The sequence below is a fragment of the Pagrus pagrus genome (assembly GCF_965226575.1).
Source record: "Pagrus pagrus genome assembly, chromosome: 14".
NCBI lineage: Eukaryota > Metazoa > Chordata > Actinopteri > Spariformes > Sparidae > Pagrus > Pagrus pagrus.
Window position 1 is genome coordinate 23,055,053 of NC_140198.1, and position 27,528 is coordinate 23,082,580.

The window sequence follows — 27,528 nt, forward strand, 5'->3', positions numbered from 1 at the left end:
TTTCACCCCAAACTTTACATGTGATCTTCAAGTTCACACGTGACTTTAGTAAACTACATTTTAAAACCTTCGGTGTTGACTCAGGAATTGATAGTTTAAACATTTCAGCGTTTATTTGAACACTATTTACATTCTGTAGCATAACAAGGCACATGACAGAAAGTTAGATCAACACAAATGACAGTAACAACATTTGTGGCACATATGACCTTTTACATTAAACAAGGTACCATCCCCCATCCATAATAAAAAAAAGTGATTAGACAGAAAACTAGCTTATAAATCATCATCATCGTAGGTTAATAATTGTGCTTCATTTTCTACAGTTTTCAAACACTGATCTGAAAATTCAACAAACAGAGGCTCCTGCATGGCAGCCTTCATCGCATCGTATTTGTTGTCCGCATCGTCAACAGAGCGCAGTAACTGTCTCAGATGAGGGTTGCAGAGAAGATCTCTCAGCTCTTTTGACTGACCTGTAGAGGAAATAAGAAAACAAGAATTATCCACTTGGTTAAACTTGATTTGTGCGGTCATCCGTAGATACACTAGACGTGATTCTACTGCCAAAAGTGTTAAGAAAAACTGAAGGGCTAAGAGCAAACAAAAGGTAATGTTGGATTCATACCTAACATCTGGAGCCTCTGTAGCGGCACTTTGTCGACGATGTCCTCTTCATGCAGAAGATCAGCAACAGTCCACTGATCTGTAAAGACAATAAAGCAAAGAGAGCTTTTCACACAAGGCATCTGAAAACCCTGACCGGTCTTATGGGACTTTGAAGGGACAATTAAAAGACCATTTTGACAGTTTAAAGTAACATATTTCCCACCACTTCTCAAGTTCAGCTTGTCCTCCCTGCTCTAGCACATTAATTCAACTATTTGTATGCTTTTTTTTGCATCTTCCATGCTGCCCACCCCTACCTATTAGAATCAGTAATCTTGTGCTCTTGATGTCTTATATGGATGCATTACACAACAAACACAATCACAGGGATGATGAAAGAATAACATACCAGTGTTGAAGGCATCCATATCCTGAGGAGCAGCAATAGGTGCGGGCTGCTCAATAGGAATGCAACTGTCTGTGAACAAAAAAGGAAATGAGAAGATGCATCAGATGATGATGAGCAGCACAGTATTTCCTCTGATTATGATTACAGCTTGTAAACATCACATAACTACATGACTGAAGTACCGAAATCAAGCTCATTTACCTTTGTGCCTCTTGTAACAGCCAAGTGAACAACTGTAGGGGAAAAAACAATAATGAAAAAAGGCATTTTTCCTAGCAGATGATAAAGACTTACTTGATTTTACTTAATAGAGATAATACACAGTGGCATAAGGACATAATGTACTTCGGAGACGGCATCTATCAATAAGCAAACACGTGTATCCTCAATTCATAGTCACAGTGAGGTAATGAATGGATGAATTAAACCATCAATCGAAACAATTTATGATGTGACGTCTTCTGGGTCGCTCAACAGCGAGATTAGTCGCCTATGACGTCAAATCGCACAACGTTTTGACCTAAGTGGCTTGCCGTCGCATGTGGTATTTATGTACAAAATTGTTTTCACGTGTAATTCATCGACGTTATATTAAGTAATTGACATACTCTGTAAATATGTTCATATTTTTTTGTTACAAACGTCCCCATGTTTTAAAGTGGGGTTACTGTGTGAACCAATGTCATGTTTTACAAACGATGCTATGTGACGTTATCGCACTTTAGCTTTGGTGGATAAGGCAAATATATTTAATATTCTTTTAAGTCAGGTCCAGAAAAACTGTCTTTCACAATAAATGCTATTGTTCTCTATTCTTAAATGACTATTTTTAATAGGTTCGACTAGAGACTTTAGAGAACTTAGCCAAACAAACGACTCGGCAGCTAACTGGAAGTTATCTAGCTAGTTAGCTAGCTTACAGACCGTTATTTTAAGTTACTTACTATCTTATTTTGCAGGCGGGACATCTGTATTTGGGTGTCTGTTCGCTGCACACGCTACAAATCTGCATCTTGGCTGTTGACAAAATAAATGAAGAACAAACAGGTCAGTTTACTAGCAGCTCCAGAGCGGCTCACATGTGTAAAGACCCGGAAGTAGTCGTATGACTTCCTGTTGCATGCCCTTTCAAAATAAAAGCAGGTCAATTTACTTCACTTCCACGCTAATAAAATCCAAACACTGGTCAGTATATGCGAGTCTCTGGTACCACTGTTACACACTGTTTTACTTTTATATGTGTAATTTATCTATGTAATATAATCAATGCAATGTATTTTCCACAACCTGCAGATCTGAACTGTCAGTGCTTCCTCATCATCATCCAGTTAAAGACACTGATTTTGGAGCCTTGTTTGTTTGGTTTTGCAGAAGTGAAACCCCAAATAGCTCATACCAGTGAAAATGATCATACAATTTTTAAAAAATATCTCTCTCTAGGGTGCAGGCCAAGCATTTCAAAGGCAGTCCTGCCTCCTTGGTGTCTGGATGTAGATACCAATACACCAGAATACAAATCAGTATACACCATGCACTCATTCCCCCTGAGAAAACACTGTACACACACAGGTGGGAGAATCATACGGAGTGGGAAGAAAAATAAGAAGGGCAGAGGGATGAATGGATTTTTGATGGTTTTAAATCTGTAATGCAGCCTGCTTAGTATAACTAGACCAGTTGTGCTCAATCACATGGAAATGTCTATTATCAGTTATGAGCAATAGAAATAAAACAATACAAGGTGGTTACATTTACATCAGTTTTTATTGATTCAAAATACAGTATAATATCTTATGCACCAACATAAATGACTATATATATATGTATATATCTATAAGTTTTTCAAGCATACACCACTGACCTATATAACTCAACAAAAACTATTCCTGCACAGCTGTGACTTGAGAGTCTTGTTACAGGGCAGGGTAATGGAATGGAGCCGTTTCATGACTGGTTAAAGGACATCATATTCCCACTGTCACAGGGCTCCATTCACTGGTTCAAGGAGGGCAGAGACACTTGGCCATGGTCAACATCGGAAATCCAACTCTTGTCCGGATCTGTGTGGAGATCAGAGTGAAATGGTCATCACAAATTACATCCAGATCCTAAAGGTTATTTCATTATCCATTTTCCTGCAGGTTATTTTTTAATTAATTATTTGATCTGTAAAATGTCAGAAAATACATAAGTATGGCGAGGAAATCATCACATTTGAATATATAGCATTAAAAAAGGACTCAAACAAATAATCAAACAATCCAAATAATTGGCAACTAATTTTGTGTGTGTGTTGACAAATTGATTAATCCACTCGTTGTTTTCATCGTTATGCCCCCACTGTGCTGGCCTGAGTTAAGGTGACAGCTGCTTCAGTTTAAAGGCAACAAAACACACTAGTTATTCCACCGGTGCAAAAAAGAAGTATGACTTGTTTTTATTATGACACTAACAGAATAGGTGGAGCAGAAACACAACAAAGGAAGATACTCGATCCATATAGCTCCACCCATCAGAGATAGATACAGAACAGAAATGTTTTTCACACACAGATTAAAAAGATCCTGACTGTACTCAGAAAAGCTGTAATTATGGGAGGTCACTGCTGGACTAATCTGCAGGATCTCTGTAGTCAAATATCCGAGCAGGAGGTTGTTTTTTTCTCTCACAAAGGCCTATTGTTCCAAAATAATGTTCGGACAAACATGTACAAACACTATTCTCACACCTCACAGACACACAGTTACCTGTAGACGTCGAGGGAAGCGGTCAAGACGAGGAGCTCTTGGTTCTCCTGCGCTTCATTTCGCTGTTGTGAAATTTCTCTGCTATCTTCCTCTCGTGCCCCGCGGGGCAATGGCGGTTCGTGTTCAGCTCGATCTCTCTCTTGGTTCTCCCTTTGCCACACGCGTGGCACGAGTACTCCAGCAGGTTGTAATAGTCATACTGATCGTAATACGCCTCCTCAAAAGAAACAAATCTTTCCATGTCTGTCGCCATTTGGAGACGGAGTGCAGCAGTTTTCACCAGACGAGTCTCGGAACAAGTAAACAGATGATGTCACCCTGTGTTTATATACACGAGGTCACGTGGCCGTTGCTATGCCTCTTGGTAGTCAAGGAAATAATGATTGTACTGTATGATTTAGGAAGAACTGTGCTGGTTATTTGGAAATAGTGATATGTATAGCTTAAAACAAACAAACAAACATTTAAATTATTTTTAATGTTATTTCACCTTAGATGTATTTTTGTCCTCGCACGTTTATTCCATATGTTGTTGGACTGAATCTGTGTTTATGTTGTCTTCTTTTTTGTTTCATGAATATTTGAACAATATTATCATTAGTATTAGGTTTATGCATGACAAATTGAACAATGTTCAGATAAAATCAATGTTGGAAAATAAATGTTTTAATAACAATGTTAGGCGACTATCCAGGACTCCCTGCCTGGATAGTCAGGGAGTCCTGCCCCAGGGCTTTATGGCCGTGGTAGGGGCCCCTGGCTGTCTGGGTCGGGATGGTCTCTGTGGCGGCGCCCCCCCTGTGGTCGTGGCCTTGGGGGGCTCTCGGTGGGGATGGCTCCAACAGGTTGGCGTTTCCTCACCTGGTCTATCGGTGCTCAGCCATACTACATTTTATTTTGTATATATGTGTGTGTGTGTGTGTGTGTGTGTGTGTGTGTGTGTGTGTACGTGTGCGTGAGTGTGTGCGCATGTGTGTGTGTGCGCATATGCGTGTGTATCTGTGTCACATGAATGGGGATGTTATGCGGGGTTTGTTTCATTTTTCTTTTCTTTTAATGTACAGCACTTTGGGCTGCATTTTAACATGTATGAAAGGTGCTATATAAATAAAGTTGATTTGATTTGATTTGATTTGATTATCGTAAAAAAAAAAGGGAAAAAAAGTTTAAATATGTTTGGGATATGAAAATATACTATAAATATCCAGGGAATTTATGGTAATAATGAATTACATTGGACATGGTTAAGTTACTCTGACTAGCATGTTGTGTGTAGCCTGGCACAAACCAAAAGATGAGACTTTATTAGTCCCTCAGCGAGGATATTGTAACAGTTTAAGAGTCATAGGAGGAGGGAAAACAGCAATGACTGAGTTTTAGATGGAAATGAATGGAATAGAGTAAGATAAAGTAATAATAATAATAATAATAATAATAATAATAATAATAATAATATATACACTCTGTGCCTTTGAAATACAGATATGACCAAGGAGGACAATTGCACATAAATGCACCCATACTTGTAATACACACACGGTGTGTAGCATTGTAAAAATAAATAAAAACCTGCCTGGACACACTGATTGTACAGGATACAACATGAATTGCACAGGAATGTTGCACAGTGTAAGCATGTGATATGTATGAATATGAATATATGGGATTTACAGTATAAAATATACATAACCTTCAGCTTACCTACTCTTATATATGAGATAAAGAGTACAACAACCTTGTGCAGTGTCAGAAACCTTATTTGCTGTCATATTAGAAGTGTAAAGTTTGTCCGCATAGAGAGCCATGTTGAGTGTCCCTGTGTTGTTGTTCCTGGGCCCCTCGGCCGGCCCCGCCCCTCACGGTGAACACGTACTGACGCTTTTCCACGTCGCAGTTCTGTCTCACAGGCGAGCTCCCTGCGTATGTATGCGTGTCTCCAGCTAGGCCAGAGAGTGATGGCGGCGCCCGTCCTAAGAGTGTCCACCCCTCGGTGGGAAAGAATAGCTAGGCTTCTCGTTTGCCTTTTAGGCATACTGTTGTCTCTATATGCTTTTCACGTCGAGAGGGAAAAGGCTCGGGATCCGAGTTATAAGGCTATGTGCGACGTCAGCAGCTCCATCAGCTGTTCAAAAGTGTTCAGCTCAAGGTAATTTGAATTCAGCAAAGAGCGCTCAATGAAGCTGCCTGCTATTGTGACAATCTGGGAAGGGCTGCGCGGTTTTAACTGTCAAATGCACTCAGCTAGCATTTGCCGGCTGCCCTCTGCTGCTAATGCTAACTGCAAACTATAACTGCCGGCGTGCTCAGAGCTGGCTGTTAGTTAAATAACCTGTTAGGAATAACTTAACTTTTAGCTTATCATTCATTAGACACATCATTAGCTATCTAGCTCGATGATGCTAACTTCGCTAACCGTTAGCTAACGGAGCCCATTTGTTAACGTTGTAGTTACTTCTTAGCCAGTTAGCTATCGGCAGAAAGCCTTCAGCGTTGCTAGATTAGCAATTTATGAATTAATGATTGCTAACGTGAGTTTACTGGTGCCAGCACTGGATGTTCTCCATGAATGTAACATCTGTAACACCAACTTTAGCACAAAAGTTGACGATAGCTGGTCTAGTCTGACACTTGTCTTGTATGCTGGCTGTTGCTGGATAAAGTCATTCATCCTCCCCGACCAAAGCTAAGATTTTTGGTTGTTAGCTGGCTCAGTGTTGATAGTTTTGGGTAACTTTTGAACCTGCTAGCTAGCGCCCACACTAGCTGTCACGCTGCTGTCATTAGCCGCCGTGCTAATGTCACCGGGCAGCTACCAGTCAGTCCAAAGGGTTAAACGGTACACCCCAGCTACCTAAAGGGACAGTGCCCAGAGGTCAGAGGAGAGGACTGTCACAGTGTTGGCTACAGTAAAGTTTCAGTGCTGCTTACAGTCACACATTACTACCAGAAAGATAAACATCCACAGCTACACAGATAAAGCTGCTGCTGGAGTTTTCCTTAAGCTCTGTCCATCAGGAAAAAACCCCAGAGTTGGTTTACTCACAAAGATGAGTTTGTAATCAACCATCAGTCATTTAACATTCAATGTGGCGCATTCCTTGTATAATTATGTGAAGTTGCCCTACCAGATTCACTGTGGGCATGCAACAATTAATGGAAGCTAACCCCACCTATTGATTGTCACCGAATGAGCCCATTGCAGGGCCACAACAAATACTCACAGCACAGCTGGAATGTAACCTGTCTGGGAGTTATCACATATTTGTAAGATGAGTGAGTGAATTGTCTGAGTATTAGAGACAGTCTCACCTGTGTAACCCAAAATTAGCTCTCAGCCCTCAGTTGTGTTTGAATGTCTTCACAAGTAGTAAAAAGGAGAGTTTCTATATCAGTCTAAAAACAATGCTATAGATGGAGAATACTCTATATTTGTAATGCAACTTATTGTATTTATATGTGCTGAATTGCCTGTTTTGTGCATGCCTCCGCTAGTGCTTATCTGTGTAAGATAACGCCTTGATACACAAGCTAAATGCCTGCTGTAGTGAAAGTAATAGAAAGCATGTTTGAAAACATAATTTATTATATCCAAGGAGAATAAGCTCCCACATAGTGATACATGAAATGAGATTGCTAAACATATTGCACACTCGGAGATAACTGTCGCATGCTATTTTTCCAATTATTTTGATACGGTAACATACTTGCACAGAGGCTTTTAAACTTGAATGATCCCCAAGTCTTACCATCATTCTTTCCAGATATTAACAGTGTGGTCGACTGTTGTTCTTGGTTGTCAAGACGGTTACTCTGTCACGCACTCCACTTTAAGAAGTAGTTGTATGACTTATTTATTCATCCATTTATATAATTTTTGTTTTGTGGGAAGCCTAAAGGGACAACAACTTGCATTTCTTTTATACAACCAATTGATGAATAAACGAACCTTGTGCCTTGTAAATGAAAAGCGATAAAAAGAAGGTCTCCATGCTCCTGCCTTATAGCCTCAAATGAGACATGGAAAACTTAAAACATTCATACTGAATGAATTTTTATGTTCACTAAATCAGAATGAAAATATGATTGAAAACGAGAGGCTGTGTCAGGCTGTGTGATAAAGAGCACTGTATTTGCTGAACATGTCGAATAAGTTGAACATTCCCACCGAGTGAAACTCATACTGTTCTTAACTAGGCAAACATATTGCACATCTATTTTGCCTTTAGTGTGCTGGATGTTGTAGTTTGTGGTTTTCTTTGAATGAAATCTATCGGCACATATAAATGATTTTGAAATTTGCCATAAATATGATCTCAAACCGCTTCACAGCAGGGCAAAAGCTTCAGTTTTACAAGAGCACCAGCTGTGTTGCACAGGTTTAAAGACGGTGGTGGTGAATAACAGACTGGTATTAACAGGTGGGCAGCCCCAGTAGTTGTGCCACAGAAGTTCAGACAAATTATGTCATCCTCTTGAGATGGTACTTGAAAGAGTTCTTAAAATAAGACAAATTCAATGTAGGGTTTCTCTTTCTCATGCACTGAAGTACTCAAGTCATGTCGGGGTGATTTTCCCGTACAAGAAAGACATGCTTTTTATTTTGCAGTATTTGTTTTCTCCTCCTAAAAAGTCCAGATGGGTTTTGTAGATTAATTGATCCGTTGATGAACAGATATTTTTCATTTGGACTGTTTGTACAACACAAAAGCACAAGAAGATGTCGCCTCGATTCTTAAAAACTGTGATGGATGTTTTTTTTACTGTTTTGTGACGTGTACACAAACAATCAAGAGAATAATCGGCAGATTAATCGATAATGAAAATAGTCTTTCATTGCAGCTTTTCGATTACTGAACTCTAAATAGTTTTCTGTGTATTATAATTTGCCTATCCTCAAATCAAATTTTGCTAATGAAAAAAGATAAAATAAGATAAAAATCACCCAGGGAGGACTTCATGTTCTTGGAAAACGAACATTGGGAAGACCTGCTGTATACTTCTTTTTTTATCTTTAGTGTGACTCATTGGGTTTGGCTTTCCTCGGCTGTGATTCGATCTGTTTACATTGCCACAGTGTTTTTTTCTTCTGTAATCCTGAAATGAAGTCGTAACCACGTTCTTTGCCTATCCTTCTGTGTGGTTAGGTGGGGTCGAGGATTTGGACTCTTGGGCTCAATTTTTGGAAATGACAGCGCACTGAACCAACCCAACAGTGTCTACGGGATTGTCTTTTATGCCTTTCAGCTTCTACTAGGTAAGATGTCATTTTATTCAGAGTAATCTGCTAGTATTGCTAATTTAGGTAACAAATCTCCTTAGCAAGTCTGCTGACACAACACTGCCCGTCATGGCTATATTTGCCAAATCCTGACTCACATGACACTGACATCATGTTTAGTAGTCATATAAATACTGTATATTTGTGTTGTTAAATAGAAGGCTAATACTTTTTGAAGCTTGACCTACTAAACAGCAATCAGTATATAATGTTGTTTTAACTTAATTCTAATTAAATTCAACTAAGACTGCAGAGATAAAGTATTGGTGTAATGACAGTGACAACAAGCAAAGCGATCAAAATGCCTTGGGCGCTGTTCTACAGTGTCCCAGTCTGATTATGACACGACAGCTCAGTCATCATAAAGTGACTTGTTTTAACTTGAAGTCTTTCCCCCCTTTGGTTACACTCAGAGTTACTATCTCAGTACATTGATGATGTTGCTGACTCAGTCATGCTGGTTTGACATGTCTGCCTGCCGAGTGGCCTGTAGGCTCGCCCGGCCACCTGGCGCTGGCACAGAACAAGAGGTCCTTTTAGCCACAGCAGCTACCACTCATTTGACTAACACAATAGCAGCCCAGTTAATGCCACGCTGCAACAGCAGCTCAAGATTTCCATATTAAAGGCATGACTACTCAGTTTCACAACTTTCATTATTCTCGTGGCCTTGGACCGTCCCATATTTGAGTGTAGGCATGACTCCAGAATGTGCATAACCAAAGCTGTATTCTCGGATTAATGCCAGTATACAGCATGGGACTACTGTCGAAAAGGTGTTTATTGTAGACTTAAATGTTCTTATCCACATAAAATTAATGCTGTAATTGTGCCTCTCTTATTATATTTGTTTAAAATGTGGTATTTGTGGTTAAAATCCACAAAATCATGTGTCATTTTGTGTCGCAATATGAAAACAAATATCATGATTGAGAAACTTAATGGATAAGAAACCAGAAAGTAAAGTTTGTATTTGGATAACTCTGCACATTAAATACCCTCAAATCAAAGTACTTCATTTCATTAATACAAAAAAATCCAATAATTGAAAATACAATACCTGCATAAAGTAGTCTTGCTCATCGATTTGCAACATTACCCACTATAGTCCAATACACCCAGAGTAATTCATACTTACAAGGCATTTACGACATAACGAAATTCTTTGGCAACTGACAACTTTATTTCAGCTCGTATTGTCATATCCTTCACCCCTAAAAGAAATGTGGCTATCTCCCATAATAAAATACCTCTCCTGTACAACAATACCTTTATAAATGTCTGGTAGTGATTGATGTCACCACCTGTATGGCCCCCCAGTGGTGAATACAGGTGGTAACATCAACATGAACACCAGCAATACCACAGTGTAGAAATACTGTTAGTAGTAAAAAGTCCTGCATTTGAAATTTTACCAAAGTAAAACTCAGAGTACCAAAAGTAAAAGCACGTATCATGCAGAATGTCTTTTTTTAGAACAATTCTAACAATTGATGCACTAATGTGAACATTGCTTTAATGTTGCAGCTGATAAAGGTGAGAGCATTTAAATATCCCCTCCACATTTAAATTAAGGGGAAAAAAAGTACAACTACTGCATTAAAATCTGAAAAATAGCATGCATTCCTTCTCGCTCATGAAACATTCCAGGAAATATGAATATGCAAATATTTGTGCATACTGTTAAGTCCTTTCTCAGTGTGTGTGCACTGGAGGCTTCAAGTTTTCACATCACACTTGTGTATGCTGAATATTGGACCAGGATTGACTTCCAAACTATTTGTGATGTCACTAATCATGCTTGTAGTCTCGCCTCTCACAGTTTGATTTGATTTGATCACAGAGAAAATGTACGCTTTCTACAATAAATGTGAAAACAGCCTTGTAGTGCTAAACTCTGCACACGCATCACTCTACACAGCTACAAGCTCAAACATCTAACTGTGGGAACGAGAAGAGAAACTTTAACTGATTTATAAACAACTGGTTGATCAATAATAATACCTCACACTTTATTTGTTGATTATATATTTGTTTAAAAATTTGAATCCACAGAGTAGCTAGTACATACAGCTGTAAAATAAAGGTAGTGTAGTGGAGTAGAAGTATAAAGTCACATAAAATGGAATTACTCAAGTAAAGTACATGCAGTACCCAAAAGTCATACTTGAGTAAAAGTTAAGATATTGTGTTAAAATATTACTTTGGTAAAGTCACCCAAGTACAGTACTTGAATAAATGTACTTAGTTACTTTCCACCTCTGGACCCCACTGCATCTTATGCATGTTGGGATTTCATTTTCTATCATTAATCATCACTGAAATTGACAATGTGTCCAGAAGTTGATTCTAATGGAACGCTCATTAAAATAAATCAAGCACACCCATTAACACTCTGTGTGTTTCACAGTGAGCACTGTGAGCTGTCACAGCACTCAGATATGCAGCTTAGTCATGCTTTTATGTTGTCAGTCTCTGGGACTCCAGAAACTGTTAGCTGGGTATCTGAAGAAACCAGGACCCCGCTATTCCAGCTTAGGTTTGGAGCAATGTATACATCCTAGGTCCATTTCAAAGATACTGTAGATCAGATTAAAAGGGAAAACCTTTCATATAACAAGGCAGCAAAAGAGAATCCACATCTGTTGTTTAACAGTGATCGTTACGAACCAAATGAAAGGCCACCAGCACAAACACTGATGAAACTTAACCTTAGAAATATGACTGCACCTCATGTGACAACACAGTAATATGACCAGTCTATTCACTGTTTAAGCTCAATGTCATCACGAGATGCTGATGACAAAAATAGAGAACTCTGAGCAAAGAGCCGACTCATCAGGTTGTTTGTGTGTTTCAAGGTTGTGTCTTCTTTTTCTAGTTATTTGTCTCAGCTTTAGTTTGTGTTTCTCGCCGTAGGAATGACTGTCAGTGCAATGGCCGCCCTCATTCTCATGACGACATCCATCTTGTCGGTGGTGGGCTCGCTCTACCTGGGCTACATCCTCTACTTTGTCCTAAAGGACTTCTGCATCATCTGCATCACCACATATGCGCTGAACTTCATTCTCTTTATTCTCAACTACAAGCGACTGGTTTACTTGAACGAGGCCTGGAAGCAGCAGCTGCAGGCCAAGCAGGACTAAGCTGTCGAGAACGGCAAGAAAAATATGATAAACAAACAAACAAACGACGACAAAAAAAAAGAAATGTGACCTCTGAACATTTGACTTGCCACCAGGAGACCTTGCTTCCAAAACAATGTTTATTCTGCTGTGTGTTCAAAAAAAATGAAGAAATTTAACTTAAATGTTGGGCCTGACATCTCAATGTTGCAAACACGGAAGGATTCGTAAGTGAAAGCTGATTTTTCTTTTAATTTCGTTTTCCTTGTTTAACATTGTACTCACTTAAGGAAGGGGCTGGCTGTGTGTGTGCGTGGGGAAACGCATCGAGCCGTGCAAGCAGAGGCAGAACGAAGGAGGACGGCTCTCTTTTGAACAAAAAAAGGATCGCAGAACGGAAGAAAAACAGGACATTAAAGGGGTTTACTTGAAATGGTTAGAAAGGTCCTATTACTGCACAGCGGATCTGCACTAAAACTCGGAACCGAATAATGGCTCCCAAAATTAGAAGAAAAAAAACACTCATTAGGTCATCGTACAGTTCGCAGATAAGGTTCTATGGCGGGGTGGGGAGGGGGTGGGGCAGAGCGGTTAACATTTATACAGAGTAGGTTTTTTTTTCCATGTTTACACTTCGTAGAGGGTTTCTTTGTGAAGAGGACCACTAAAAATTAAACAGGACAATGTGAGATATTGTGTGTAGATCAGTCAGATTGTTTGTTTTGCAATTCTGTAAATAGCTGCTGAGCAATATTCCAGGCTAGATTGTGATTTAGTGTTGACACAAAACCTTTAAGGAAAAACATTTTTAAAAAATGGGAGAAAAACATCAGTCAATCTGGAACAAAAAATTGATCGAGGTCACAGTGAGGTGGTGGAGGAGGAGATGTGCTGAAGATGTGCTCGGGACATCTTCCGTCCTGTAATCCTGGTCAGGCATGCAGTTCAGAGTTGTGTGGATTTCTTTGTTGTACGTGGTTATCGTTTCATCCGGAGCCACCGACACGAGTCTTTTAAAAAGCAGAACTGTAGGTTCTTTTCACCTAGTTTGCATAAAGGCACCCTCACTCTTTATTTTTGTGTTATTCTGTGAAAAGCATTCCTGACCACCACTCAAGTGGGATCCATAAAGACTTATGTGCCTAAAGGAGTGTTTAAGGTGAATTACCTTTATTTTCTTTTTTATGTTTTGGGTGTGGGAGGGTGGGGGTAATGTCATGTCAACATAAGTTTTGCTCGTTGTTTTATTGTCACAGGTCCGAGGCTTTATTTTTATTATCACAGTTTTGTAAATTAAGATACCAGTGAAGTGTTTCTCCCTCCCTAATAGAGTCTCATGAGGTAGCGAAGGCTGCTGCACTGTGATTGTCTGCTCAAGGGTAGAGCGGCCTGGTGGCAGAAGCATCTCTTATCTTTGCCGTTTCAGTTGCGTTAAATGCTCATCTGGCTTTTGTTCACTGTCCGGCAGCCTGTATACATTTGATGTCATTTGAACGGTAGCGGTGATCTTGCCAAGCTGAGTTACGGTTCATTTGCAGGATGTGAACAAAGCTTGGAGAATGTCTTAAAGCTTTGTTGACACAAGCCTAAAAAGGTGTAAGATTCTGTAAGGAAACAAAACAGTATGTTAAGCCATATGTGGAGTTTTTTTGTGGGATGTTTGTAGACAGGATGGATATCCAGGTTGCTGATGGTTTTCTAAGATGAACAAATGCAGACACTGAAGCTGAGATGGCAGAGCATGGTTTGTACAGAGACAGATCACAGTATGGGGGAAAGCAGCCACAGCTTGTTGTGGCTCTGCTTAAAAATCCATAGTATTGTCAGTTCAGTTCAGCACCAAGTGACAGACTAGGACAGTTGTCTCTTTTCCAACCAGAATCCACTGATTGAAGCATCCTACCCGTCATACGCATGGTACACTATCTCCTGGCTTTAAGCATATGTTGGCCATCGGACAATCTTACACACACTGTCAAAGATGTAGACCAGTCGTAGTAATAACTGTAATAATGTGATTCATCTGTGGTGTTGAACCAGTTTGTTAATAGTTTCCATCACTGCTAGTCTCCACGCCCCCTCACATTTATAGCACTCAAGTTCTCCTTGACATTTTCTTTATTTTTGGGGTGAGGGTTGTCAAAGTATTGAAAGTCATTTCAGTGACATGCTTCTTGTGATAACATACAATGTCATTGGTCGTGTATGAAAATGGAAATTGAGGTTTTTTTTTCCCAGGATATTTTCAAAGTGAAAACTGTTGTCTGTTCATGCATGTTGTAACCCATTTACTAATTGTCATATATAGGCTGTGTTACATCACTGTTGGCCATTTTCCAAAGCATAACAGATGTTATATATTTGAAATACTTTTTCCAGGCCGACAGTTTCCAGTCATTCCACTGAGGATATACATTTTAGGTGACACTTTCATCACTTAATCCATCACTGTGAAGATCATACATGCTGTCCACTATGTCAATATCTATCAAAGCATCTATTCAAAATAGGGGTGTCGCAATATCGCGATATTCACGATAGCCGTGACATTAAAAAAAACAAAGTATTGATATTGTGTTAATAATACACATATGATATCGTCTGAATGATCCAGCGAAGATGTTTGGCCCTCAGCTGGCGTTCATCTGGTTGCCTTCTCACTAATAATTGAGTAGTTGATAGAAATTGTTCTTTTTGTACGCTTTCTTTATTCTTGCTATGCTTACCGACTCTCTCCACCTCCCTCCACTCGTATTTTGAGGGTTATTTATTTGCCAAAAAAGAGACAAAACACAGTCAACAAAGTTGACTTGATTGATAGCATTTTTTTCTTAAATATCTATAGATACCAGGATAATAAGGTTATCGGGAATTGGTTTGACCATGATAATTGTGTAGTGAAAATCTGGTATCATGACAGCCCTAAGATAAATCAATTCAGCAAAGCCAGAGATGTCGCCTTTTTCATTCACACTTTCTTCTTAATGAAACTCGACCGTCAACAGTTGGTCAGAGATTCTGCTTTGTTATGTGAGTAGCTGCTAATATAACCTTGAACTGGGAGCCTCAAGCAGAGATGACACCCCAACTGACACTCAGACATGTTTTGCTTTAAGCAAATTTCAAGTCTTTGCCAGCTGATTTTCATGCCATACAGAAAAAGAATGTGCTGCCTGGAAGATAAACTCCTCTAAACACTATGGTTTGCTTTGGAAAATGGCTCGCTGTAATGTTTCATCGACATGACTAGCAGTAAACTGGTAAAACACGCAAGCTCCAGTCCATATATGGTCCACCTTAGAATGATTTTATTTGTTTGCATCATTTCTTAGTAAGTCGTCTTTCAGATCTTCCTTATACAGTATTGCCTTGTCTGGCTACATCAGGTTCTTATTCATCTCAACTCTGAGTGATTCAGATTAACAACCACACTGTTTTGTCTTTGTCCTTTTTTCTTGGAAAGCCTGTGCACTCTCATATGAGACGAGTCTCCTATGGATTCCCTCACACGGGACAATTTTTTTTTATTTTAAGTCAAACTGACATAATGTGCTAGTTACTGTGGCAACAGCTATGGGTCCTGTGTGTACTGATGATATAACTGACAAGTGTACAGTAGGTGTCCAGTCATATGCAAGCCTATTACACTAGTTGTGTGCAGTTACTTTAAAGAAATGGTCAAGGAATTTGGATAATGTGTCAAGTTTGAAGTCTTTGGCTGGTAAAAGGATCACTATGTTGTGTGATGATTTAATGTCAAAAAAGAAGGTCAAAAGAACGAACGATACTGCATTCTCATTAATATTCATTTAGGCCCTGAGGTATAACTGCCATGTTAGTTGCATCACCAATGCCAACAAAAGTGCCTTCTGTTTGATCACTAGGCCTTGAGCCAAAGACGAGCAACAGTAATCGCCTTGTAAAATGAAGAATGGTAACTATAACAGGCACTCCTGCTTGCCTTCCTTAAAATGTAATCTGATAAATTGGTAATTCCCAAAGATTTGATCTGACCAGTGCAAAAGTCCACTCAGAAATAGCCAGACAAAATGCCCTGTCAAATCAATGGCCGTTCCTTTTCTCCTTCCTGAACTCCACTATATAATTATCATCTTTATTTTGTCTAGCTAGGACATGTGTGTTAGCTGAGAATACACTCTTGTTTAAACTACATGATTGTAATGTTCTTTTTCATCATTAATTATGCCCTTTAGCTGTATAGACTGTTAACATTCTGGGTTGTTTTAGTTAAAAAATAAAAGTTGAGGTGTTGGAGGGCTAGGAATCCATGTGTCAGCATAAAATGATTACTACATTTCTTTGTGGAGGAAAACTTACTGGGTTTGCTTCTGTATTGCCAAATATGTTTTAAAATGCTGTATTTTCTTACATGGAAAAGTGTTACATGAATGGTAGGAGGGTGCAAAAAAATAATCGGTTTAAAATCCAGCTTACTTTAAGGGAAAACTGTGGAAAAAGGTTGACATGAGAACATTTTTAATTGTGTCATTGTCATGTGGAAATGATCTACCATTAAAACATTCCCTCTGAAACAACCTGTCACTTCAAGTTATTTGAATCAAATGAAATGCTGTTAAGGATGTAGTTAGAGTGGCTGAAGTGAAAGGGGATCACTGCTAAATAATATTTGTTTTTGTTTGTCCCTTCCTAATGAGTGAGGCGGGGGCAAAATCTGTCCTTTTTAAAGCAACATTATGTAGAAATTGGCATTTTGTGCGTTTTGGCGCCCCCCACAGTTTCTGAGTGCATCACTACCGACGTAAATACAAATCCCAGGTCTGTAACAACTTGTCAGACGTAATGTAGGTGCTAAGTACAAACAAAACAATGTTATGACAATGTTATGTGTTTGTATGTTGAAGTAAACATGTATGTAACGCTGTGATCCTACCTTCTCAATGAAGTCACACAGTGCAGAAACAAGTGATAGCAACACCATTCACCCTGTTACATGACACTGTACCATCAACATGATTCTGAAGCTGTTATTTTAAGTTAAGTTTGAGATCCAGTAACAATTACAATGGTAATGGTTTTGGTCTGATTTCAAGTTGTAAAATAAAGTGCATTTGTTAATGGCTACTCCAGACTACAATTACCGCCTCGTGGTTGTATGTCTCTGTGCCTTCAGGCCTTCCTATGATATTGCATTCACAAGAATAGGACGGACAGATGGACAACCCGAAAAAACCTGATGCCTCCGTCAGTGGCTGTCCTTGCTGTGGAGGCATCAGAAAGAGAAGTCCAAATTGAAACGGCAGAGATATCCTGACTTGTAGTCTGAACTATCAAATACCATCAAGAGGAGTTTCCATAATGCAACATTATAGAGTCTAAGCCAAGATGATGTCGTAAGGGTTATTTTTTACATTTTGCAAGCTCCTCCACAGCAACAGAGATCATTACACCACTGTTACAACAGGCTTAGCAGCACTTCTCCAGTGACCTGCATGTGAAAAATTGGTATAGCGCACATTTAGTAGGCAAATGAGCTAACCTCCCTAAACAGCTGAGTTTTAGTACTTCTAAATATCATTCTTTGTGTAAGTCATTAATCTACTTCTTATTTTAACTTTTACATACAGTATGTTGTTAATTCTTAAACTTTGAACAGCTAGATTTCATAAAGGATTGAAGGATTCAGATTCAACTACTGAAAACAATACTGGATGCAGTATCTCTCCTGTGGCTATGAAAACTGATATCACAGCAAAAAATATTGAATGTGGCTCCATTTTATCAGGCTGACACTCCATTTAATAAAGTCAGTGTCAGTGCTTATTGGATTAGTTTGAACGTTTCAAGGAAGTTGTTAAAAGAACCGTCTGTTTACTGACGCAATAATCTGCAGTTACTTAACTTTTGTGTCAACAGCCATTGCAGCTGGACCAGTTTCAATAAAGCTTTTTATTGCTTTTCACGTGTTTTGTTATAGCAGCATAAAGTCAAATGTCTCTAACATCTATTAAATACAATGCTACATTGCTACTGTGTGTTTGAAAGGAATCTGTAGCTGAACCTGCATTTGTCCAGCTATGATGAGAGTACAAGCAGAGTCACGGATGGTGGAAACTGAAGTCAAGCAAGCATCAACAATCACTTTACCCTGAAGGTGTATGTTGAGTTTTTGAAAACATTGATTCAGTCACTTCAGAATGTGCTCTACAAAAGCAGTGCTGAAAATGTTGGGAAGGTTTGAAAAAAAAGTACAGTTTACACATCGAGTGCATGTTTTGCCTTTAACACCTTTATTCACACTCATTCAGATACTAAAGTCATTCTTTTCTCTTTATTTTCACAGATAAAAATAAAACACTTTCTTGATTAGATGCAGCATTGTGATTCACATTCAGCCCAGTCACATTGTTTGTACGACGCACAGAAAGGACGGATGCTTCCATCACATGTTGCATCAATCTGTGAAAACACTGGCTTATGCATTTAAAATGACAAATTACACACGTAGGAAAGGAAATTAGAAGGTATCTCCTGGTTAAATAGCTTCTTTTACAGTGTCTTTGTAATGTGTGCCTTCTCTGGCCCGAGCTTTACAGTCAGAAATGTTTTTGACCTGATATTTTTATGAAAGCAGTTGAAGTCTGACCTTCCATCATATCTGTATCAAAATATCATTTAGCAACTAAAAGTGTTACACAGGAAAATATATCACAATTATTTTAAAGTGTGAATTGCACCATTGATGAGGCACCCGGAGCTGCCAAAAGCTGGACTGTTATTACATTTGATTTCGCCTGCAAGATGTGTCCGGCCCAAATAATAATACAAATTAATTTAAAAGAAATTATAAAGAGTTACTCTTTAAAGATGTAGGGTTCCTAATTATTAATTATTGTTTATAATCTGAGCACAGTGGGAAGCCAGTAGATTAATGGAACCTGAGATCCTAGTACTATTTTGCATATTAACAAAACAATAAAATGCAATACAATAGGTGCTTGCTTTTGGTCCACCAATATTTAGATTCAACGTTTCTGGTGTTACTTTTGGCCCTCCGAGGGAAAATCACGTTTCATGCTGGTATGACATTATGTGTACACACTGAAATGATTTCAAAGGAAATGTTCTAAATGTGCTTCAGTAAACGGTTTCATGACACCGAGTAAAATTTTGCCAGCATTTTCCATCAAGCTGTGTTTACATGAGATCAGGGCCTGTCCTGGTCTTGGTGTGCCAGCTGGTGGGTGTTACCAAGGGTACTTGACAGCATGGCATTGATGATTAGGAGGAGGCAGTCCCAGTCTGCCTGTTTCATTTGCCAGTCTCCAGTACCTCTCCTTCAGGATGTATGCTGCTCTTTTAGGCTGCCTTTGCCTGGTGAAAACACCCTTCTTGTTCCCCACCACACGGGTCAACCCTGCAGACACAAGAGGGATCGACAAGAAGCCTGATTAAGGTGTGGACGGATTCTTTTATTTCAACAAACTGAGCTCCAAGTTGTTTTTGTACCTTGTACAGTCATGAAGTCAGCAAAGTTCCAGATGAGTTCACCAATGACATACTGCTTCCTCTTCTGGTCGAACACGCTGTGGTAGCTCTGCAGGACAATATTCTGGTACTCCTCAGTAAACATCACCGGTGGATCCTGGAGAGTGAAAACACAGCTTCTTACCCACAGTACTAACGTGTTTGGGAAAATATGTTGTGTAGGTATACCAAAATCTAGCATGCAACAAAACAGTGATATGTGATTTCTGGTGCACTACACTCAGGTAATTGTGATGTGTATGTGTATGAATCCTCACACTGTGAAGCCCTGGCACTGCGTCGGCTCCGTATTCACTCTGGATGATGGGTTTCTGGTACTTTCCATACCAGTCCTCAAACTGATTGTTGAGCTGGAGGGGGATGAGCTCCAGGTGGCCTGAATCATGATACCAGGAGAAGTAACTGTTTACACAGATAACATCCACGAAGGGAGCCTGGGGACACGATAAAAGACAAAATATGACTTGTAGAGCTACACTTCTGTTTTTCCAATAGAAACTATGGTGTAGCAGTTGGGAAAACAGAACTGAGAGGTGCTGTCGTTTTTTACAATCTAGCAGCTGCAGGTACTCAGTGCCTGCAAAATAATCAGCACCTTTAATTTCTAACTACACCCTGAAAGACATTGCTCACAGTACAGGAATGTGAACCATTCTGAGGTATGTCAACAACTTAGTTTGTTATTGCGGTCAACGAGAGCTTCGGAATTCAGACATATGAAGCTCTGAAGCTCAGCAGGATCCTTTGACTCCCTTATTTTTTAAATCAAGCATTTTATCTGATTGACTTCAGGTCATTATGTCCACATGCACGAGCCGAATTGCAGCACTGAGAGGCACAGAGGCATGTTTAGCTCTTCTTTTCTGCAAATGTTTTCACACACGTGTATAATCTTCCCCCTATATAGGTTACAATTCAGAATAATGCGGCTTGTTTTCTCAACAATCCAAAGATGTTCAGTTTACTGTGAGAGTGGAGTAAAGAAACCAGAAAATATTCACATTTTCTTTAAAAATTACTCAAACTGATTAACCAATTATCAAAGTAGTTGACAATTAATCAATGTAATCTTTACATCTATGAAAGAAACTTCAAAGAGTAACTTAACACCAGACTATGGCTGGAATGTTTAAGTCTTTCACCTGGGTGCAGCTGGGTGAGGCAACAAGTGTTCCCATTGTAACCGCACCCAACAGTCATGACACTTTGAACTTGCAGACTGAAATACAGAACTACAACATGCACTGCAACATGCTGTTAGCGAAAAGTTAGCAAAAAAAAAAAAGACTTCCAGGTGTTAAGTTACTCTTCAAACAAGAGCATAAACTAAGTAACTAAACTTAATGTATTTGTACTGTATATGATATTGATAACACCTGCATCAATACAAAGTAATTACTACTTATGTGTCAAATAATTAACATGACAAATAATTCACATGACAATCAATATGCTGTGCAGGTTTTCACTCTGTCATCCTGTTGATATTGAAGTAAGTACAGTTGAAACTCACCCCTTTGTCCCTGGCGTAGTTACTGTCGGTGACATAAGTGACGGGCCGGGTCGGGTCCAGATCTTTGGTATGTTTTATCAAGGTCCTGGAAGAAACACAAAACAATGATTGCATTACAACTGCGTAAGGATTACAATGTTATATAATCACTAGCATGTTACAAAAACACTTTGTGTAATTTGAAGAAACTGCTTGTGTTACAACTTCAGTGTGACAAAGAATTTTGCGGACACTTTGTTCTCCATACACCACACAGCTTTACTTGATGGGTACTGTAGTTGAGCAGGTTGAGTATTTTTTTGCTCTGTTTATCTCCCAGAGGCCTCAGGCTATGACTGTGCTCTAGCTGTTGTTGTTCAGGACAGCTTCACGACTTCCTCTTCCTGCATTCCTTGTTTTGCATACAGAGTAAGGGGATAGGCTGTGACAAACAAACCAGTATTTTCCTATAGGAATATATACAGATGCTTTAAAGCTTACAGGGCAGTCCTGGTGGCCCAGTTCTCTCTCTCTGTAAAATAAAGTTAGAAAAATACCCCCCAAAACAATCATCTTAAAACATTCAACTTCAGCTCTTCTAGGCACAGACAAGGAGCCATATTAGGGGGAGAAATGCTAATGATCTTGCATCCAGAGGGGGCAGAAAAGTCAATAATCAGTGTTGGTTATGAATGAATATTTGATGAGTCAATCCACTCCGTTCTTCACATCTAGGTGAAGCTAAATGACAAGTACTCACTTGAAATAGAATTCAGCAGGGGGCATCTCTGAAGCCGGCTCATTGGCTACTGACCACATGACCACAGAGGGGTGGTTCTTGTCCCGACGTACCAGCTCGTCCATGACATCTAGGTGATGGGCCAGGGAGGCGTTTCCAAAACTGCGACTACATCAGCAAGGCACAAAAGACAAAGCACAGCGGGTCCACCAGGTTACTTCATGTTACCCATTCTCAACCAATGCAGCCCAAGTAAGTCAGATCAAGTGGATATCTTCCAAGGTTAGTCTTTTTAGGGACCAAACTGAGTATTGTGATAGACTTGAAATGTGTGCACATATCTTCTAAATACTCAGCTCTCTAAAATTGATGTTCAGGTATCTTAATTAATGTTTGGAACAAGTCTATGAGTCTACAGCCTGCTAGCAGCCCTGGCTGTACTTAGGAACAGTGGTGCTTTGAGCTAAAGGCTACATCAGCATGCTAATATACTCACAGCGCTAACACTTTGTGTGTTTTTGATCAAATCATGCTCACCTACTCTGCATGTGGGCGTCCACAATTAATCGAAACTTCTGCTGTTAATCATCTGATCTATCTTTTTGCTCTTTTCCCTTCAAAACAACTTAATAATATTGATAACTTGATAATATTCATCTTTTATTCTAATGCATTTTCTTCGTCATTTCCCTAAGTGTGTGTGTGTGTGTGTGTGTCCAGTCTGTAACTCAGCCTGGATCTTTCAACATGACTTGTGTTCTACAGGTTAAATTTCTTGCATTTACAGTACATCTTGTTTCTCTAATTTTACAACAGTCAGGAGGTTTTCAAGAGCAGTGGTGACGGGCATGACGCATGACACGTCAGTCTGTCCTTGCATGGTTATGTGACTTTTCCACCAGCACTTTTGGCTGCGATGACTCAAACTGATTTTCCTTCGACACTTTTGTAAATTCTCTATGAAGCACGTGTTGCAAGTCATTTCTGTGCAGGAAACCTAAGAGAAATGTGTTTTTAAAAGTCTCACGTGTGTTCGGCTCTCAGTACTTTTGTAGCTTCTAACTGAATCTCTGGTTTGAAATGCAGTTCCTCTCCAGCTTTTGGCTTGCTAGTTTGGCTCTGATGCAGCATGCAATCTGCATCTAAAGTTATCAAATAAATGTAGCGGAGTAAAAGTACAATATGTGCCTCCAAAATGTAGTGGAGTGGAAGTATAAAGCAGCAGAAAATGAAAATCCTCAAGTAAAGTAAAAGTGCCTCAAAATTGCACTTAAGTACAGTCCTGATTTTGCTGCTTCATAATAAAAGCTTTTAAATAATGGAGAACTTTCATTATGAAGAATTTATAGGAAATTAAATATGTTTGCCACCAAATTAGTGGAGCTTTACCAGCTATTATTGATACTGTTTTTCGATAGTAGATTGCAGGGAGGAAGACTTTTTACAGCTGCTCCTTCAAGCAGATAGCCCTGTTGTAATAGAAACGGAAATCCCTGTCTCAAACTGAGTTGATCCGAGCCAGCCAGTGTATGGAAAACCCCATGATGTTGACCGAACGCTCAAACAACTCTAAAGGTCACAGAGATGTGAGCAGTGACACCTACATGTCTTTGATGCCCACCCCCGGGCACTCATCTATCACCACGATGCCGTGGCGATCACACATCTGCAGGATCTCCTCAGCATAGGGGTAGTGACTGGTGCGGAACGAGTTGGCCCCCATCCACTTCAATAAGTTAAAATCCTTGACGATCAAGGGCCAGTCGAAGCCTTTACCTCGAATCTACAACACGAGGAAAAGAGGAAGGGAGGATGCGGTTATTGAACTGGTCCCATCAAATTTCCTGTCCGTTATCAGGAGAGACAGTCTGTAGATGTTGTGACAGATATGATGCTTGTGAGCTAAATGAGTCTTTTGGTAAAAGTTCATCTTCCCTCTGGCAGTACTCACATCAGAGTCCTCATGTTTATTGACTCCATGGAAGTAGAAAGGCTTGTTGTTGATGAGAAACTGGGTGCTGGTAACAGCGACTGAGCGGATGCCAACTGGAAGAGTATACATATCCTCATATGTTGATCTCCCATCGGTTGCCATTAAGTGAACCTAGATATTAAGTGCAAATGTCAGAAACATTTTTCTTGCATCTCTTTCAGCAGACATTAAGAGGTTGTGCAATACTCTACCAAACATGCAGAGCATTATAACAGGAACAAGGCGGAGCAGAGAGAAAGACGTGTTGCTCGACTTCACAGTGTACAGAGTTTCAGTTTAGGAGTGAATAAAAACACCCACGTTTACTTTTCTGCTGAGTGTTAAAGTGCACTGAAGATAAGAACCTTGCCGAAGGCTCTGCCCAGGTTATTTGATTTGAGGGGAACTTGGAATCACAACATAACTATAGCTGTAGAAGTTAGTAATTTTGCTTTATTATATTATTACACATATTAACTTCTTCTCTTCAGCCAACTGCCTTACTGCTGTCACAAATCCATTGGCAATCCTCATGTGAACCGCATCTGAAACTTCACTTTGACATGTATGTTAACATGTGGTCTTACCTCCATAGAGTAAAGATAACCTGGATTCTCGTGCATTAAATATGGCCACCACAGGTTAACATCTGCTACTTTGAGCACTCCGGATGGATTGCTGGAGGCGGCCACAGAGCGGCCATCTTTGTCTTTCAAAGTGACCCTGATGGTGCCTGTGGCAGCACCTTGGACTGACACCTTGTACTTGACTAGACCTGAAAAACAGAGGAAACAACACTCAACGTCACATTAAATAAAACATCTCTCCTCAAAGCTACATGTGATTTTTGTTAATCAGTTTACCCTTTTACAAAATTTGACATTTTGAAATTGAGTAAATTAGCAGAGTCAGGTGTTTTTATTTACCCGTGTTATCCAAGAAGTCAGTCACCACAGTGATGTCATCCACGTAAGCCTTAGGAGTAGTGTATAGCAACACTGGACGATGTATGCCAGCATAGTTGAAAAAATCAAAGTAGATGTATTGCACAAAAAACCCCTCAGGATACCTGTCGAGGAATTACATTTCACTCGTTATCTTTTAGTTATTCACTGACAGGTACACATTTTAATCTCACCCAGACACTACATCAAACCAGTAAAGGCTAGAATCCCCGGGATCAGGGAACATCGCTTGATGTCTAAGGTGTGGAAACAAGTGTTGTGATCTGTTTACAGTTTGACAAATATTAATTACAGATTTCCCTGCCAGTTAATCTTAATTATTAAAAAGTTGTTTTAAATATATATATATAAATATATATATACTTTTTTTTCATTTTAAACACTGAAGCAGATAGTTAGTTGATGTAAAGTTAAGAAAGCAAGCATATTAAATGTAAGCTTTTCTATCAAGTCAGTGTTTTAATTAAAATGAAAACAAATTACTTGGTGCGGTCCTCCATGTACTGGATTTTTCCTGGAGGAAGAGTCTCCATGCTCAGCGTGTTGTTGACAGCGATGGTGATCCTGCACGGCATGGTCGGGTCCTTGCGGAGTAGACTGCCAATCTCAACCTCAAAAGGAAGATGGCCGCCTTCATGCTGTGTCACTTTCACCCCGTTCACCCACTGCAAAGGATAAACACAATGATTCCACATGAGCTTGATCACATTAATACAACAGGTGGGTATAAAAGATATGAGTGTCATATGTCATAACTGTAATTAAATGATGTAGATGAGTTTCTGACTGGACTGGATGAGGAAGGTACGTGATACTCACCACTATTGAGAAATAGTGAGCACTTCCCACTCTGAGAACCACTCTTGTTCCCACATCAGAGATCCAGCGGGCCGGCACCACCACCTCTCGCTCATACCACACCCAGCCTATGAAATCTCTTAGTGCGGCGTCCTGTGTGATGTCATTGTAGCTGGCAGGAACTGGCATGTCGATCACTGGACCAGTCTAGGAAAAATAAAATAAAACACTGAAACTGACTGAATTCACGTCACATGTTTTTCATACACTGTTTTTCATACGTTTACCTAGAAATAAGCAGGAAGTATGACAATGCAAAGAGAGCCAAAGTGACCACACCATCAGCTGATCAACACAACAAGCTTAGTTCCCCGAGAGATAAAAAATAAAAAAGGAACTTTGTCACAGACACAGAGAGAGAATGATACCACAGTGTTTCAAAACCACAGTGAAACATGACAGTGGTAAAAGTCTGTGGGTGTATTTCAGCCAAGGAGAAGTACCACTCCATTCTTCTGAGATGTTCTCCACCTTCTGGTTTGATCTTTGTGGAGAGGGATTCATACTGCAGCAGGACAATGAGCCCAAACAACTCAAAGCTTTGACAGAACTACTTTAAGACTTAAGAAGCCCAGGGAGTCCTGACTGTCACGGACTTTCCTCCACAGTCACCTGACCTCCACCTCACTGAACATTTATGCATCTGAGGACTGAGAAAGCCAAGCAGTCTGCAGTCTGTGTGTGGCACCACAGGAAGCTTCGATGCTGACATGACATGAGTCATCAGGCTTTGCACAAACTTGTGGAGTCCTTGCCCAAATACAAAAATAGTCATTTTTTCAAGGATTCAACTTGTCACTACATTTTTTGAGCTGTTATTATCAAAACAAATGCAAAGTAGAAGGAGGAGTGGTCCAAAACGTTTGGACCCTAACTGTATTAGCAAGTTTTATGTGTGTTACTGTGGTGGAGTATAAAGTACCCTACATCTGTACACAACATATGTACAAAAGTAATACAAAAGTAAAAAGTAAAGTACAAATACCTACAATTGTACTTGACTCAACTGTCCATGACTGCAAACAAAAGCTGCTTTACTTCTCAGAGTTGTTGTTGTTGTTGTTGACTACCGTCCTGCTCACCTCTGACAGCCGCTTCTTGTACCATGCCCTCTCGAAGCTCTGGTTCCTGTCAGTGGAGTCATCGGCCCTGAAGTCCCACAGCCCGTTCAGCTCCTTCACCTCTCTGGAGGGAGACTCCCGGGGGAAGAGCATGCCGCTGTCCAGCAGACACGCCGCGTCAAACACCGCGAACAGGCACACAACACGGAGCATCTCGAGCCCCGCAGGTCCGACACCCATGAGCAAAACTTTTAGTGCCAGCTAAGCTCAAGAGGGCCATCACTTCCTGACTCAGTCACATGATTTATTCTGTGGTCACGTGACCGTAGAACCGTCTTCCCGCGCTGCCTTCAAATACTGTCGGAAATGTATTTTAATTAAGCTTTGACTGTCTTTATTTACTGAATGAATCATAAGAAATAGAATAAAAAATACTGTCAGAAATTTCTCGATTAAGATGTGCGCTGAACGTTTTAGGTCATACACCGCATATAAAATATTGTAATGATTGAATTATTGTTTAAATTATTAATTTAACTCAATAAATATCACGCGATGATTTGTTTGGTATTTATTTTAATTATTACATTTAAAAAAAACTATTTCTGGAAGTTTGACAGGAAGCATCTAAAGATGAAACATAAAGGTAGCATCCTGTCTTTTTACCCCACCAAATTAAAAGCCCCCATGTGCCCTGGCCTGGCTGGCAAAGATCAAGGCCGTCAAAAGAAAATACAAAAACTGAA

At 39.7% G+C, this 27,528-nt stretch overlaps 3 protein-coding genes across 3 annotated transcripts; 1 reads left to right on the forward strand and 2 right to left on the reverse strand.

Annotated features, from left to right (window-relative positions):
* Positions 1-87: 87 nt before the first annotated feature.
* Positions 88-2,126, reverse strand: znhit3 (zinc finger, HIT-type containing 3). The gene is made up of 5 exons (XM_084374051.1): positions 1,963-2,126; positions 1,220-1,251; positions 1,019-1,087; positions 629-706; positions 88-476 (listed from the first exon to the last, which is right to left on the reverse strand). Exons 1-5 carry the CDS (start codon positions 2,028-2,030, stop codon positions 277-279), a joined length of 447 nt encoding a protein of 148 aa, XP_084230177.1. The 5' UTR covers positions 2,031-2,126; the 3' UTR covers positions 88-276.
* Positions 2,127-5,690: 3,564 nt separating this feature from the next.
* On the forward strand, positions 5,691-12,292 carry vkorc1l1 (vitamin K epoxide reductase complex, subunit 1-like 1). Its single transcript, XM_084373693.1, has 3 exons — positions 5,691-5,911; positions 8,910-9,019; positions 11,963-12,292. The coding sequence occupies exons 1-3, from the start codon at positions 5,721-5,723 to the stop codon at positions 12,187-12,189; spliced, it is 528 nt and encodes a 175-aa protein (XP_084229819.1). The 5' UTR covers positions 5,691-5,720; the 3' UTR covers positions 12,190-12,292.
* Positions 12,293-18,414: 6,122 nt separating this feature from the next.
* Positions 18,415-27,085, reverse strand: gusb (glucuronidase, beta). Its single transcript, XM_084373848.1, has 12 exons — positions 26,804-27,085; positions 25,683-25,868; positions 25,347-25,528; positions 24,825-24,967; positions 24,486-24,673; positions 23,878-24,030; positions 23,531-23,709; positions 21,948-22,094; positions 21,209-21,293; positions 19,953-20,129; positions 19,657-19,792; positions 18,415-19,564 (listed from the first exon to the last, which is right to left on the reverse strand). Exons 1-12 carry the CDS (start codon positions 27,020-27,022, stop codon positions 19,395-19,397), a joined length of 1,965 nt encoding a protein of 654 aa, XP_084229974.1. The 5' UTR covers positions 27,023-27,085; the 3' UTR covers positions 18,415-19,394.
* Between the last annotated feature and the right edge of the window lie 443 nt (positions 27,086-27,528).